General features: G+C 42.8%; 1 protein-coding gene across 10 annotated transcripts in view; it reads right to left on the reverse strand.

Moving 5' to 3' along the window:
• Positions 1-12,836, reverse strand: part of LOC120945227 (sarcolemma associated protein) — a 159,630-nt gene that overhangs the window by 82,058 nt on the left and 64,736 nt on the right. For 4 of the 10 annotated variants that reach the window (XM_040359230.1, XM_040359229.1, XM_040359223.1 and 1 more), the window contains exons 2-4: positions 12,100-12,247; positions 10,596-10,631; positions 3,155-3,227 (exon numbers count right to left, since the gene is read on the reverse strand). In XM_040359230.1, the coding sequence (XP_040215164.1) occupies positions 3,155-3,227; positions 10,596-10,631; positions 12,100-12,247 (257 nt within the window). The remainder of the gene's footprint in view (positions 1-3,154; positions 3,228-10,595; positions 10,632-12,099; positions 12,248-12,836) is intronic. The other 6 variants (XM_040359231.1, XM_040359226.1, XM_040359233.1 and 3 more) reach the window with 3 other exon arrangements.

Here is a 12,836-nt window from a genome sequence, read left to right on the forward strand (position 1 = left end):
TTGACTTCAAAGGGGAAACTCGCTTTGATATGCGAGTACTTTGGATTACGAGCATTCTCCTGAATCCGTAATCCAAGGTTCCACTGTACTAGCAAATTAAAACCATAATTGCGTTAACACCTTTATAACAACTACATAGAACTTTTTGCCATCAGGCACCCAAAAACCTTTTTTTTTTTTAAAGCCAACCTTTCACTGTCATTTATGCCACAAGACTGGCACCTTTATGGTCTTTTTGAACTGTTTAAAAAAAAATTAAATTTACAATTTTACAATTGCCTTTATGGCATCAACAAACTTTCTAAGAATATCCCCAGACCCACTTCCTATAAAGACAAAAGGAAGCCTCAAAATAGATACAATAGCTGGCTAAAATACATTACCGAATTACTGATTGAAAAATAACCACTTCCTGTAGCTGCCAATTAGACAGCAGCCTGATCTGCATTGTTACATTTGGATGCCCAGTGCAGATTTCAGGAAAACCTATTGAGATCTACAGCATCTCATGAAACCTGGGAGAGAAAATGGCTAACTGGGCCTTATTTTGACATTTTCACTTAGGGGTGTACTCACTTTTGTTGCAAGCGGTTTCAACATTAATGGCTTTGTGTTGAGGGGACAGCAAATTTACACTGTTATACAAGCTGTAAACTCACTACTTTACAATGTAGCAAAGTGTAATTTCTTCAGTGTTGTCACATGAAAAGATACAATAAAATATTTACAAAAATGTGAGGGGTATCTTTTGTGAGTATATATATATATATTTAGAACTTCAAAGAGCTTCACAGCTAAGCTAAGCAACAAATTATGACAAATGAGGAAATGGCGCTCCTAGAGAAATAAAATAATTAGCCGCGGAGGTGTAGGAGAACATGTGCTGTTTTTCCAATCTGTCAGCTTTATTAGAGGACATTTGCTGACTTACAACATAGCTTATAATGTAGCATTGTTGTATCTCAGTATATTCTTGATTTCTGAAGCATTCTAGGAAAATTGTGACATGTAAAAAAAAAAAAATCACTACTTTAATCACAGATGCCCCTGGTGCTAGCTTTGTGTAAACAATGTTAATTCCCCCGACAGGCAAACCAGGCCAATTATTCATTTAAAGCGGGGTTCCAACCACAATTAGCATTTTTTAAATGTCCTTTCATCATGAGTTTTTATAATATAAATCCGGTCACTTACTATTTTACAATCTGCCGCCGCTCCGCATTGTTATTCAAAAAAGATAGTTTTATAAAACTATGTCCACACCGTTGTCATTTTGCTTGTCGGCATTGTGAAGCCCACGAGCACGTACTTCCTGGAAGTCTTGGATGGGGAGTGATAATTGGGTAGCGCACTGCATCCTGGGAAATTACAACACACATTTCCCAGGAGCATTAGAGGGGGATGATGTCAGGATCCTAGGTGATTCCAAAGGCAGATTTCGTGGGACTGCATAGCAACAGGCATTTCCAGATGAATAAAACATTTATTTTTTAGGTCTAATGAGCACAGTAACGGAAAAAAAATTTGGGGATGGAAACTCCACTTTAAGAAGGATAAGGTGTAGGCTGCTAGCCAAGCACCGTAGGTCGGTTTCAACCCTGGTTCACATTGCAGCGATTTGGCATGCCAAATCCACGTTAATAGCACCGTCCGAATCTGTGCAAGGCCGCACCGACTCCCAAAAAGTAGTTTCTGTAGTACCTTAAGTGACTTTGGGGTGCGATTTCAATAGTGCAGAAACCTGCACAGATCTTTCTGAATTTGCCCTCAAAGTTGGGACTTGCATGCGGGAATGAAACTGAACTCGCACAATTTCATTCCCGCTGTCAGTGTGAACCTAGGCTCACACAGGCTTCAGCTTGTATAAGAGCTTTGTGAACAACAAGCTTTGACAAAGCATTTGCAGAGCTTTCACCAAGCTTTCTTGAAACATTAAGGCCCCTTTCACACAGGGCACATCTGTTATGACGAACTCTGCTCGCTCAGCGGGGGATCGATCCTTTGATCTCCACTGAGCAGGCGGATGACAGGTCCGTCTCCGCTCACTGAGCAGAGACGGACCTGTCAGAAATTTCTCCTCTACAAGAAATGTGATGAAAACAGATCCGCCTATATCCCATTCCATCTGATGGAAAATAGGGTTTCCATCCGTCTGGATTGGACTGGATCGGATAGCAGCAGATATCAGCGGATGTGACACAGCCGACATCTGTTGCTCCATAGAGGTGAATGCAGCGTCCAATCAGGTGCGCCTAAAAAACGGACAGGTGGGCCCAAAATCGGACAGCATGTGTAAAAGGGGCTCGCGGTAAAACTGCTGCAAGTTGAGATCAGACTTGTGAGACCCCAAGTCACATGACATGTGAAATCCCACCTTGGTCAAAAAGAGCCGTCTTAATTAGCAGTACTGAAGTCAGTCTGAATTTAGAAAAGGTCCCCGTCTTACATAAAGGGGTTGTAAAGGTTCGTTTTTTATTTTCCAAATAGGTTTCTTTAAGCTAGTGAATTGTTGGTTCACTTATCTTTTTCCTTTGATTTCCCTTCTAAATGTTTTTTTTTTTCTTTGTCTGAATTTCTCATTTCCTGTTCCTTCTCAGTAAGCTTGCCCCCATCATCTGAGCTGTTCTGGCTGGGGGTTAGTCAGCCAGAACAGCTTACTGAGGAGGAACAGGAAGTGAGAAATTCAGACAAAGAAAAACACATTTAGAAGAGAAATCAAAGGAAAAAAGGTAAGTGAACCAACAATGCACTAGCTTAAAGGAACCTATTTAGAAAATAAAAAACAAACCTTTACAACCCCTTTAAAAACTACTTCTATCAGACTTGTTCCTCTCAACTACAAACTACTAAGATAACACAAATATTACACTCTACCATAAACATGCTCATGTGTCTTCAGCAAGCATAATGTGTAAAAACTCCAGAAACCTAACTAGATTACAATGTGCGTTACACAATCACTGTGTTGCCCCAAGCAGGATGTTACCTTACCCAATTGGCTGCTATGGCTAGGACCAAGATCACCCTGATGACAGCACTACATAAAGCTCTTTTTAAAGAGATATTGTATTTAGCCTGTACCTTTGTAAACAAATATTGGCATCATGTATAAAAACTTAGCAATTTGCTCTAGACAGAAAGATAAAGCACTTACTCTGACCTCCGTCTGGTCTCCAGTCCATCTGGCAAAAAAAGCTTTACTGTGGACACTATACAGCCATGAGTCACTAAGAGGAAGGAAACGTAGAGATTAGCATTACACATAAATGTTTTGGTGTAAAAAACAAATTGGGTTGATTGCATAATAAACTACAGAAAACAATGCAGCTTTAGGCCTCATGTACACAGGGCATTAGAAAAAAATGAGCCGCAAAGCAACTACCAACTCCAGGAAAAAGTGGCTGCAAAAACGCGCTTGGCGTTAATGCACGTTTATCCGCACTAGCTTTTAGCAGCATTTCTCTGCCTCTATTCAAAATCAATAGTTCCCTATGAGAGCCCATTGATTTGAATAGAAGTCACATCATGATGATCTGACTTGCGGGGCGGCTTGTGCGCTGATGATCTTGAAGGGGAACCCTCGCCAACATGTGGAGTATGGGGTACATTGTAACCCTACCCATCCACCCAAAAAAAAGTGTCAAAAATAAAAAAAAACACAGTAAACAGGTTTTTGACAAAGTAAATTATTAAAGCAGCTCTGGCGTCTCCTCTCCTTCCGATTTCTTCTCCCTCTGGTGAAATCTTCCTCCTCCGATACTTCTCTCTCTGCTGTCTTTAGCTGCTGGTTCTCCTCTATCTGCTGTCTTCTCCCTCTGTTGTTCCTCCAATGTTCGACGCTCTCCCCCAGTGTAATGCTTGTGAGGTCATCTGGAGGCCCCACCCACTTGTGAAGTCACCGCCCGGGGCATGACAACATCATCAGGTGTCCGATATATCTCTCTGCACCTGGCAGCCCTAGCGTGTCAAGAGAACATCAGAGGGAGGCGAACAGAGGGAGGCGAACAGAGGGAGGCGAACAGAGGGAGGCGAACAGAGGGAGGCGAACAGAGGGAGGCGAACAGAGGGAGGCGAACAGAGGGAGGCGAACAGAGGGAGGCGAACAGAGGGAGGCGAACAGAGGGAGGACGTGGAGAGAGGAGAACCAGCAGAGGAAGAAGACCTCACCGGAGGAAGAAGAAAATCGCCGAAGCTGCTTTAGTAAATTACTTTGTCAAAAACCTGTGTACCATTTTTATTTGACACTTTTTTGGGTTATCGGTACAATGTACCCCATACTCATTCACAAAGGGTGGGGGGCTGGGGATTCCAATAAGCACACAGACCCCTACAACCAACGACCAGGATAGTCGGAAAGAGGCCTTTGTTTCCATCAAAAAGGTGCTCTGGGGAGGGCGCATGTCGCCCAGGCCCCAAAGTACTCACCCCCCCCCCCCCTTATGTTCAGTGCATGTGGCCTGGTATAGCCTGCATGCTCAGATAAGGGCCTGGTATGGTCTTGGCAGGAGAGGGGGGGGGGGGGTGGACAGACACCACGCCATTTATTTTTTTGCAAGGATTCCCCTTCAAGATCCTCAGCGAACAAGTCGCACCTTAAGTTGGATTATCATGCTGCGACTTCTATTCAAATCAATGGGCTCTCATAGGGAATTATTGATTTTGACATGTCAAAAAAAAAAAAAAAAAGACAAGAAAAAGGCCCGACGAGGCTTAAAGTGGCTGTATCCAGTGTTAAGCCATGTTTAGCAGCTTTTACCAATGTCAGACATTTTTACAGCTGTAACACTGGTCCTCAGAGCGCGCTGGCCCTGGGGGCTTTTTTGCAGCTTTAAAATGCCTATTTCACTTACAGCTCCTAAACGCCTGTGTGTGCATGGACACATAGAATAACAGAGGCATTATTACCTGCAACAAATACTAAAAGCAGCTGAAAAAACACCCTTTGTGCATTAGGCCTAAAGTGTTTGACATCAATTTGTCACTTGTAAAAGGCAGCACCAGAATGCATCTTGAACCAGAAGAGTAATTTTGACCTGTAAATTTCCATCTAGAGGTACAGTACATGATAAAGGCAGTGTACTCATATACCAGGGATATGCAATTAGCGGACCTCCGGCTATTGCAAAACTACAAGTCCCATCATGCCTCTTCCTCTGGATGTCATGTTTGTGGCTGTCAGAGTCTTGCTATGCCTCATGGGACTTGTAGTTCTGCAACAGCTGGAGGTCCGCTAATTGCATATCCCTGCCATATACCATGGGTAATAGGCGTGTACCTTAAAGGGGTTGTAAAGGTACAATTTTCCGAAATAGCTTCCTTTACCCTAGTGCAGTCCTCCTTCACTTACCTCATCCTTCCATTTTGCTTTTAAATGTCCTTATTTCTTCTGAGAAATCCTCACTTCCTGTTCTTCTGTCTGCAACACCACACAGTAATGCGAGGCTTTCTCCCTGGTGTGAAGTGTGGTGCTTGCCCCCTCCCTTGGACTACAGGAGAGTCAGGACGCCCACTAACACACAGCTCCTTTATCTGCAACATAGAGAGCATCCTGACTCTCCTGTAGTCCAAGGGAGGGGGCGAGCACGACACTCCACATCAGGGAGAAAGCCTTGCATTACTGTGTGGAGTTACAGACAGAAGAACAGGAAGTGAGGATATCTCAGAAGAAATAAGGACATTTAAAAGCAAAATGGAAGGATGAGGTAAGTGAAGGAGGACTGCACTAAGGTAAAGGAAGCCATTTAGGATTTTTTTTTTTTACCTTTACAACCCCTTTAAGTGATTGTAAAATGCATGCAGCCTTTACAACCAGTAGGGTTGTTGCATGTGTTAGTGTGCAAAATGTTTTGTTTGAGCCAGGCCATTTGCAACAGCTGTCAGGGCTGTATGAACAGTTGCTGCTCAGCCAATCACAGGAAGCCTTGTATTTTCTGAATGAATTCAAGGCGTTCTCTGTTATACCCAAGTGGAGAAACAATAGAATGACATCACTATCTCTGCATCAGCCAATTAGTACAAACATTGTATTCATTCATTAAATCCAATCTTCCTGTGAATGGCTGAGCAGCACCCAGCTCGACTTAATTCTATTCTGGGAGCAGGATGGGAAGTTCCTATCCTGCTACTGAAACACAGTACTATATACACTTGAGCCTACATATAGATCATACATCGATGACAACCGCTTTAATTCTGCTTTCATTAAATCAGCTGCTTGTTGCGTGTCTGAAAAATATTCGGATATTGAGACGGGTGTTGGAGACGGTTCTTGCTTTGGTGCAAGGGACGCATCTTCGCTCTGAGGTTGAGTACTGTGTTGGCCTCAGTGAGGGTATTCCCCTGTTGGTGCGTCCGTAAGGAGTACGCAGCCACTCCATTGTAGGCTGCCCTGTAACAAATCCCTGTGGTGAAAGGGTCAGACCATTGTGCGATATAACACCTGGTCATACACTAAGGACTGAGCTCTGAGTGGTTGGAATTTAGTGGCGAGTTTGAAAATTTCTACTAGGTGAACACAAGCCAAACATGGCATAGTGATGGGGTGACATTATCTTACCTGTCCAAGACACTGGACTGTAAAAGCCTAGGGGGTCTTCCAGGACTGGGTTCTGGACCACAGCCCTAAACCAGTAGAGCACCCTGCAGCTAACTCAATGCGTTGCACCAAGTGCCACATTGAGCTCCCAATCAAAATCCAGTCCCCGAAGCCTAAATTACAGGACATCCCTACAGCCTGGTCCAGGTATGACTCCCAAGGTTTTACAAAGATTGCACCAATAAGAATACACTACTGGTATAAACCGGGAAAAGTGGGAGCAGGTTCCTGCTAGAAATAGGGTAACGTTCCAATTTAAGCAGAGTGTGACTCTTCTCTCTGTGAAGGAGACACTGGAGAAAAACTGAGGACTCGCAGAGTGGGGTATTGTTGTAAGGTAGTCATCCAGGGGGTGAAACCTCTAAGGGCTCTTTCACACTGGCGGCCCGTTCAGGTCCGCCTGCCAGTTTTTTTGGCGGACCTGAATGGGCGCTCCGTGAACCTCTATGGAGCAGCGGATGTCAGCTGTGACATGCCCGCTGACATCCAACCCGCTCCGATCCACCAAAGTGTGACGGAGGAAAAACCTACTTTTCCATCCATCTGGCGGATCGGATGAACACGGACAGACAGTCCATGTTCATCCGATCCCCCCATAGGGGAGAGCGGAGAAAAGACAGGGCGGTCCCTGCACAGTGTGCAGGGACCGCCCTGTCATCCGCTGGCTCAGCGGGGATCAAAGGAGCGATCCCCGCTGAGCAAGCGGTGGTTCACGGGGCGGATCATTACTGATCCGCCCCATGTGAAAGGGGCCTAAAGCTTTGCCAGAGTCCAATCACCTGAAGGTACATGCGGGGGATGTACAAGGGGGGACTTTAAACCACTGTCAGGTTTTTTTTTTTTTTTTTTTGCCAGCTTTGTCCCATGGGTTGGAATTTCCTTACACATTCCGTTCCAGAGCCATAACAGGAGGGAGAGAAAATCCCTCCAAAGTGATGGAATCCCTGGCTTTCACCATTACTATTGTCTCCATTGGAAAATTACAGGGGACCACCCAATATTTGGGATTCTTTTACTATTGATAACAGTACACATAACAAAGAGTGACTCTCCCTAATGGGGGTGCAGGTGTTCTGACAAAATTTCGAACCTGATAGAATGAGCAAGCAGTGTCACTTCTGTTTTCTTCAAACCACCATGAATTGTAGTTTTTGACGAATTGCTGTTTGGACACAACCGAATGGAGTCCGATGTACGATATCATGAGCAGAGATTAAGCCGCTCCAAAACTAACCAAGAAAATGGCCGCCTCCGAGGCGGTTACAACTGTGTCCTCATTAGCCACTGTGCAGTGAAAAAAGCGAAACCTTCCTGGACTGTATTTGGTAGCCGGTAATGTGTACAAACACCAATTCATCCAAATCAGCAATTACTGGTGGTTTAAAGAAAGCGGACGTGACATGGTTCGATTTTCTGCCGAGTTACCAATTTTGTCAGGACACAGGCAGCAATAAAAATCTGACCCCTTCCGATTCCATTTAAAAAAAATAAAAAAGATTTTGCCTTTAGTTCTACTTTAAGATAAGCCATTTGAACATCCTGTAACTTCCTTTGAGGGTGGTTACCTTAGAACATGGGTCTTCAAACTACGGCCCTCCAGTTGTTCAGGAACTACAATTCCCATCATGCCTAGTAATGTCTGTGAATGTCAGAGTTTTACAATGCCTCATGTCATGTGTAGTTCTGCAACAGCTGGAGGGCCGCAGTTTGAGGATCCCTGCCTTAGAACTACATGATTCCATAGCATGTGGCAACATGCTATGGAACCACGCTTGTTGCCGACATGGACTACAATTATAGGGGGCAGGCACTTAAACACAATAAACTGCCCATAGTGTTGACAGTGCTGCAACAAGAATTCTATTTCTGATGAGAATATCGCTAAGGTTTGTCTGATAAGGATGCAGGTACTGCATTCCTCTTCAATCCAACACTGAGACTTGCTCAGGTGGTTAATGAAAAACACAGACCCCCCATGCACTCTGAAAAGTACATAGTGAAACACAGCTATATCATCAGAACAGAATTTTTATGGAATTTGTAACAAAGGTTATTCAAAATCAATGCAATGTACTTCATTCACCCAGAGGGGACTTTTTTTTCCCCTATAACACAGCTGATGTTACAAGTAAAGCGAATGCTTAATCTTGTTATGTTCAAGGATCAAAACTATCTAGCTCTTTGGGCAGCTCTGATATCATGTACTATTTCCTGTAGGGGTAACAGCTACCATTGCTCTCCATAGAAAAACATACCAGACTGTCACCTCTGTCTGCAACCATCATTATTGCTCTAGGCTCCAAAACAGCTCTGCATTTTCCATTGTTCTATGCAAAGTTATTTAGGACTTTAAAAAAGGTAAAACTGTTCTATTGCTGATGCAGTCCATTTTCACCACTCCCGGTACTGCTACAGTAAGTGTTATTCTTTAAATTCCGCATTCCTTTTGTATTTTGTAAAATACTAAGCAAAAGCCAGGTCTAAAATAGACAAATTCAATAAACCTGTGCCAATCTGAGAAAAAAAATGCTTTATCTACTGAACTAGCAACCCATCAAAATGCCGACTCTTGTTCAGCATATATCAGTAACCCTACAATAGCATTGGCTGCACTTGGATTACTGTAGTTTACACATTCTGAAATTTTAAAAAAGGTATATGGATTGCGCAACAAAACTATATATAAATAACTGAAAAGAAAATGTACTGCACTTGCTTTAAAGCGGGGGTTCACCCCTTTTTTTCCCATGCCATCCAGCATACTAGCGCGAGCTACAGTATGCCTTTTTTTTTTTTTTTGAGCCGTACTCACAGTTTAATCCCTTAGTTAAGTTTCAGACTCCCCACGGGGAGTAGGCGTTCCTAGGCAGAGGGGAACATGATTGACGGCCGGCTATGGCGCGTCACGCTTCCCGAAAATAGCCAAAATAGGACTTGGCCCTTCACGGCGCCGGCGCAGTCAGCTCCTAGTCTGTGCGCAGGCGCCGTGAAGAGCCGAGTCCTACTCCGGCTATTTTCAGGAAGCGTGACGCGCCATAGCCAGCCGTCAATCATGTTCCCTCTGCATAGGAACACCCATTCCCCGCGGGGAGTCTGAAACTTAACTACAGGATTAAACCGAGTACAACCCCAAAAAAAAAAAAAAAGGCATACTGTAGCTCACGCTAGTATGCTGAATTTCATGGTAGAAACTTGTTTTTTAGGGTGAACCACCGCTTTAAGAACAGCAACTTTTCACATTCTGTAATAATGTTAAATGATCTGCGCTACATTGGTGCAAATGTACAGTAAAACCTTGGTTTGAGAGCGTTTTGCAAGACAAGCAAAATTTTGAAATAAATTTTGACTTGATATACAAGCGATGTCTTGATATACAAGTAGCGTCATGTCACAACCGAGTATAAAAGAGAAGAGAGGCGGCTCCAAGTGTAGCAATATGGTTACATTTAATGAAGGGACAACATTTAGCAACATATTGCTTCAATTGGAGGCGCCTCTCTTCTCTTTTATACTCTGTAGCTCCTGATGGATTTTGCTTCTAATCCCCTTGTGGAGGCTTCCATTTGTGGATGGACATTTTATGGTCACACAACCCATCACATTGCCATAATGTTTTTATATGGACTAAAAAACTGAAGGATCTATGAACAAATGGTTTTGGAATGAATTTTCTGAGTTTCCATTATTTCTTATTGGGAAATTCGCTTTGATATACAAGTGATTTCTTTGGATTACAAGCATGTTTCTGGAACGAATTATGCTCGCAATCCAAGGTTTTACTGTAGTTTGTTTCTTGCTTGCTAGCTCTGCATGTTAAAAAATGTATTTTACATATAAAAAATATTTTTTACACACATACATCAGATAATTGTTCACCTAGTTATATGCCCTTGTGAAGTCTACACTTAATAGTGCATTTTAATTTACATTTTACTCATAAAATATGTTTATCTGCACTGTCCAGTGTTGTGTTGGTTTTATATTTTAATTTTGTAAGAACCTGTAATTTGTGTATTGCCTGCTCCCCCTTCACCACCTGCAAAAAGAGATAAAGTGTCAATTGTATTTATTCAATGGCTTCAAGGCAATATACTTTTTTTATTTTTTAGTATTTTTTTTATTTAGTACATTGTGCAATTACAATAGTTCCGACGACACGCCAGATATAAATTTGCGGTGTTGCAATGATGCTAGGTTCACACAAGTGCAGGACATGCGTCCCATGTTTGTTTGGGCACGGCAGCCTATTAATGCTGTCCTGCGTGGAATGCATATAAAATATGCATGCACCTTTAAAAAAACACGGCCATAGCGAAACCACATAGTCTTTTTAACCATGACTGTGGGCTGAGATGTGAGGTGGTGCCATATAGAATGAATGACAGCCCCGCGCATTTCGCAAGAGCAGTGCAATGCAGGTATCGATGGCATTCCCACATCCAGAACGCACAGTGCAGGCTAGTGTGAACATAGCCAGGGCAACATCTAACGCAAAGCAGCCGACAGGCAAGGTAGCATGTACAGGCACAATAGTAAAAAGCAAGAGTAACACCCAGGATCATCCCAATCTAAGTGCCACAACTGATGGGTGTTGTTGTACCCTCTAATGAGCTGTCCTACTCTAGGACAAGCCAAAATACCTTTTAGACCATAGTTTTTGCTGAAAGTGCAAATATCAGCTATATGCACTTAGAAGAGCAATATGATTTTTAAAAGGTTGACACTAGTAGATCTTTGTAATAAGTCAGCTGCTAAAAAGTAGCATGATGGACAATGTAAACAAAGCCAATGCTTGGAGTAGGCTATGCCTGACACAGAGGGGTGTTAATCTGGCTTATAGGGCTTGAATCATAGGTGTACCTAGGAGGTGCTAAGAGAGGTTTACTGCGCTTTGAAGAAAGGTGCACTTTTACTTGTTCTTTCAGATAATCAGTAAAAAGATATAAGGTAAGGTGTCAGCAAATGAGCACCCAAGTCATGTAAGCATTACTAGAACAGTTGAGCTACAAATGAGAAACTTTTACTGTACACCTTATATCGGCCAGAGATCAGTCATGTCAGCACTATAAGGGATTTGTAGGACGGAGCAGGTGCAGAGCAGGTCACTGACTGCCTCACATTTGATGCCCTAGGCTGCTGGGATTCCATTACAGAGGCTGTAGTAAGAGCTCATGTTACCTTATAGTGTACAATAACTTGTCACCTCTTTGCTGAGAAAGGAACTTCATAGTGTCAGTTATATCAACCCTGTAACCTTACGAGGCAAAAGACACAAGAGGACCTCCCAATCTGTATGGCTTTCAAGAACTGATCTGTGGAACCTTAGACTTTCTAAAACAATGCTTCAAACAGTGATGTGCATGTCCCCAAGTTATGGTGTCAAACGAGACAACATTCTAGAACTGTGCATCTTTCAGTATTTAAAGCCCCTAGGGAGAAATTTATTTTTAAGCCAAAGTAGAATCCATTACACTTTGGATAGACCCAAAGAAGAAATCACATACCTTTTCTGGTGTTCTCCGTTACGTCAACCCCAAATTGAATAATGTCTCCTGAAAGGATCTCACATGGTGGACTTTCTTCAGACCCTCGACTCAATCTCTGGCTGTTGATGAAGGTACCATTACTACTTTTAGTGTCTTGAAGGTAGAACTGCAAGAGAAGAAAGAAAAACATTCAAGAACTAACCAGGCAGATTAGCAGTTTTCTAGCAGAACAGTCCTTCAAATGGGGCTGCAACAAAATAAAACTTTTTTTTTTTTTATGGAGTGTTTCAAGTACATGTAAATGCAATTTGGAAAAATCTCATATTTCAAAAACCATTAATAAATTATAAATCCATAGCCATCATTAAACAAATATCTAGTGATCCTGTCATGAAGGCCCTTTATCAAGCACTTCCTGATATAGGGTGACAACGCTCTGCCCCAGTCTATCAATTGCATTCCCATGTCACACGCACTTTCAAAACGAGATCAGTGCCTAGACCTGATCCATTGTTGTCACCATCAGGCCACTCACTCCAAGAAATGTCATATAGCCATTGTTGGCTGTACATGCTTCTAAACATGAAGTGGCTAAAATAAGGCTGCATGAGATCTGCAGTGCCGATAACCAACCATGGATGAGAGGTAGGTGAATATGCAGTTGGGGATAAAAAAAAAAAAAACTCATGCAGTGTAATTTTGCCTGAGCAGAGGGCATTGTTGGAGCTCCAGCCACAATGCAGCACACATGCAGT

This window comes from Rana temporaria, chromosome 7 (genome assembly GCF_905171775.1).
Source record: "Rana temporaria chromosome 7, aRanTem1.1, whole genome shotgun sequence".
NCBI lineage: Eukaryota > Metazoa > Chordata > Amphibia > Anura > Ranidae > Rana > Rana temporaria.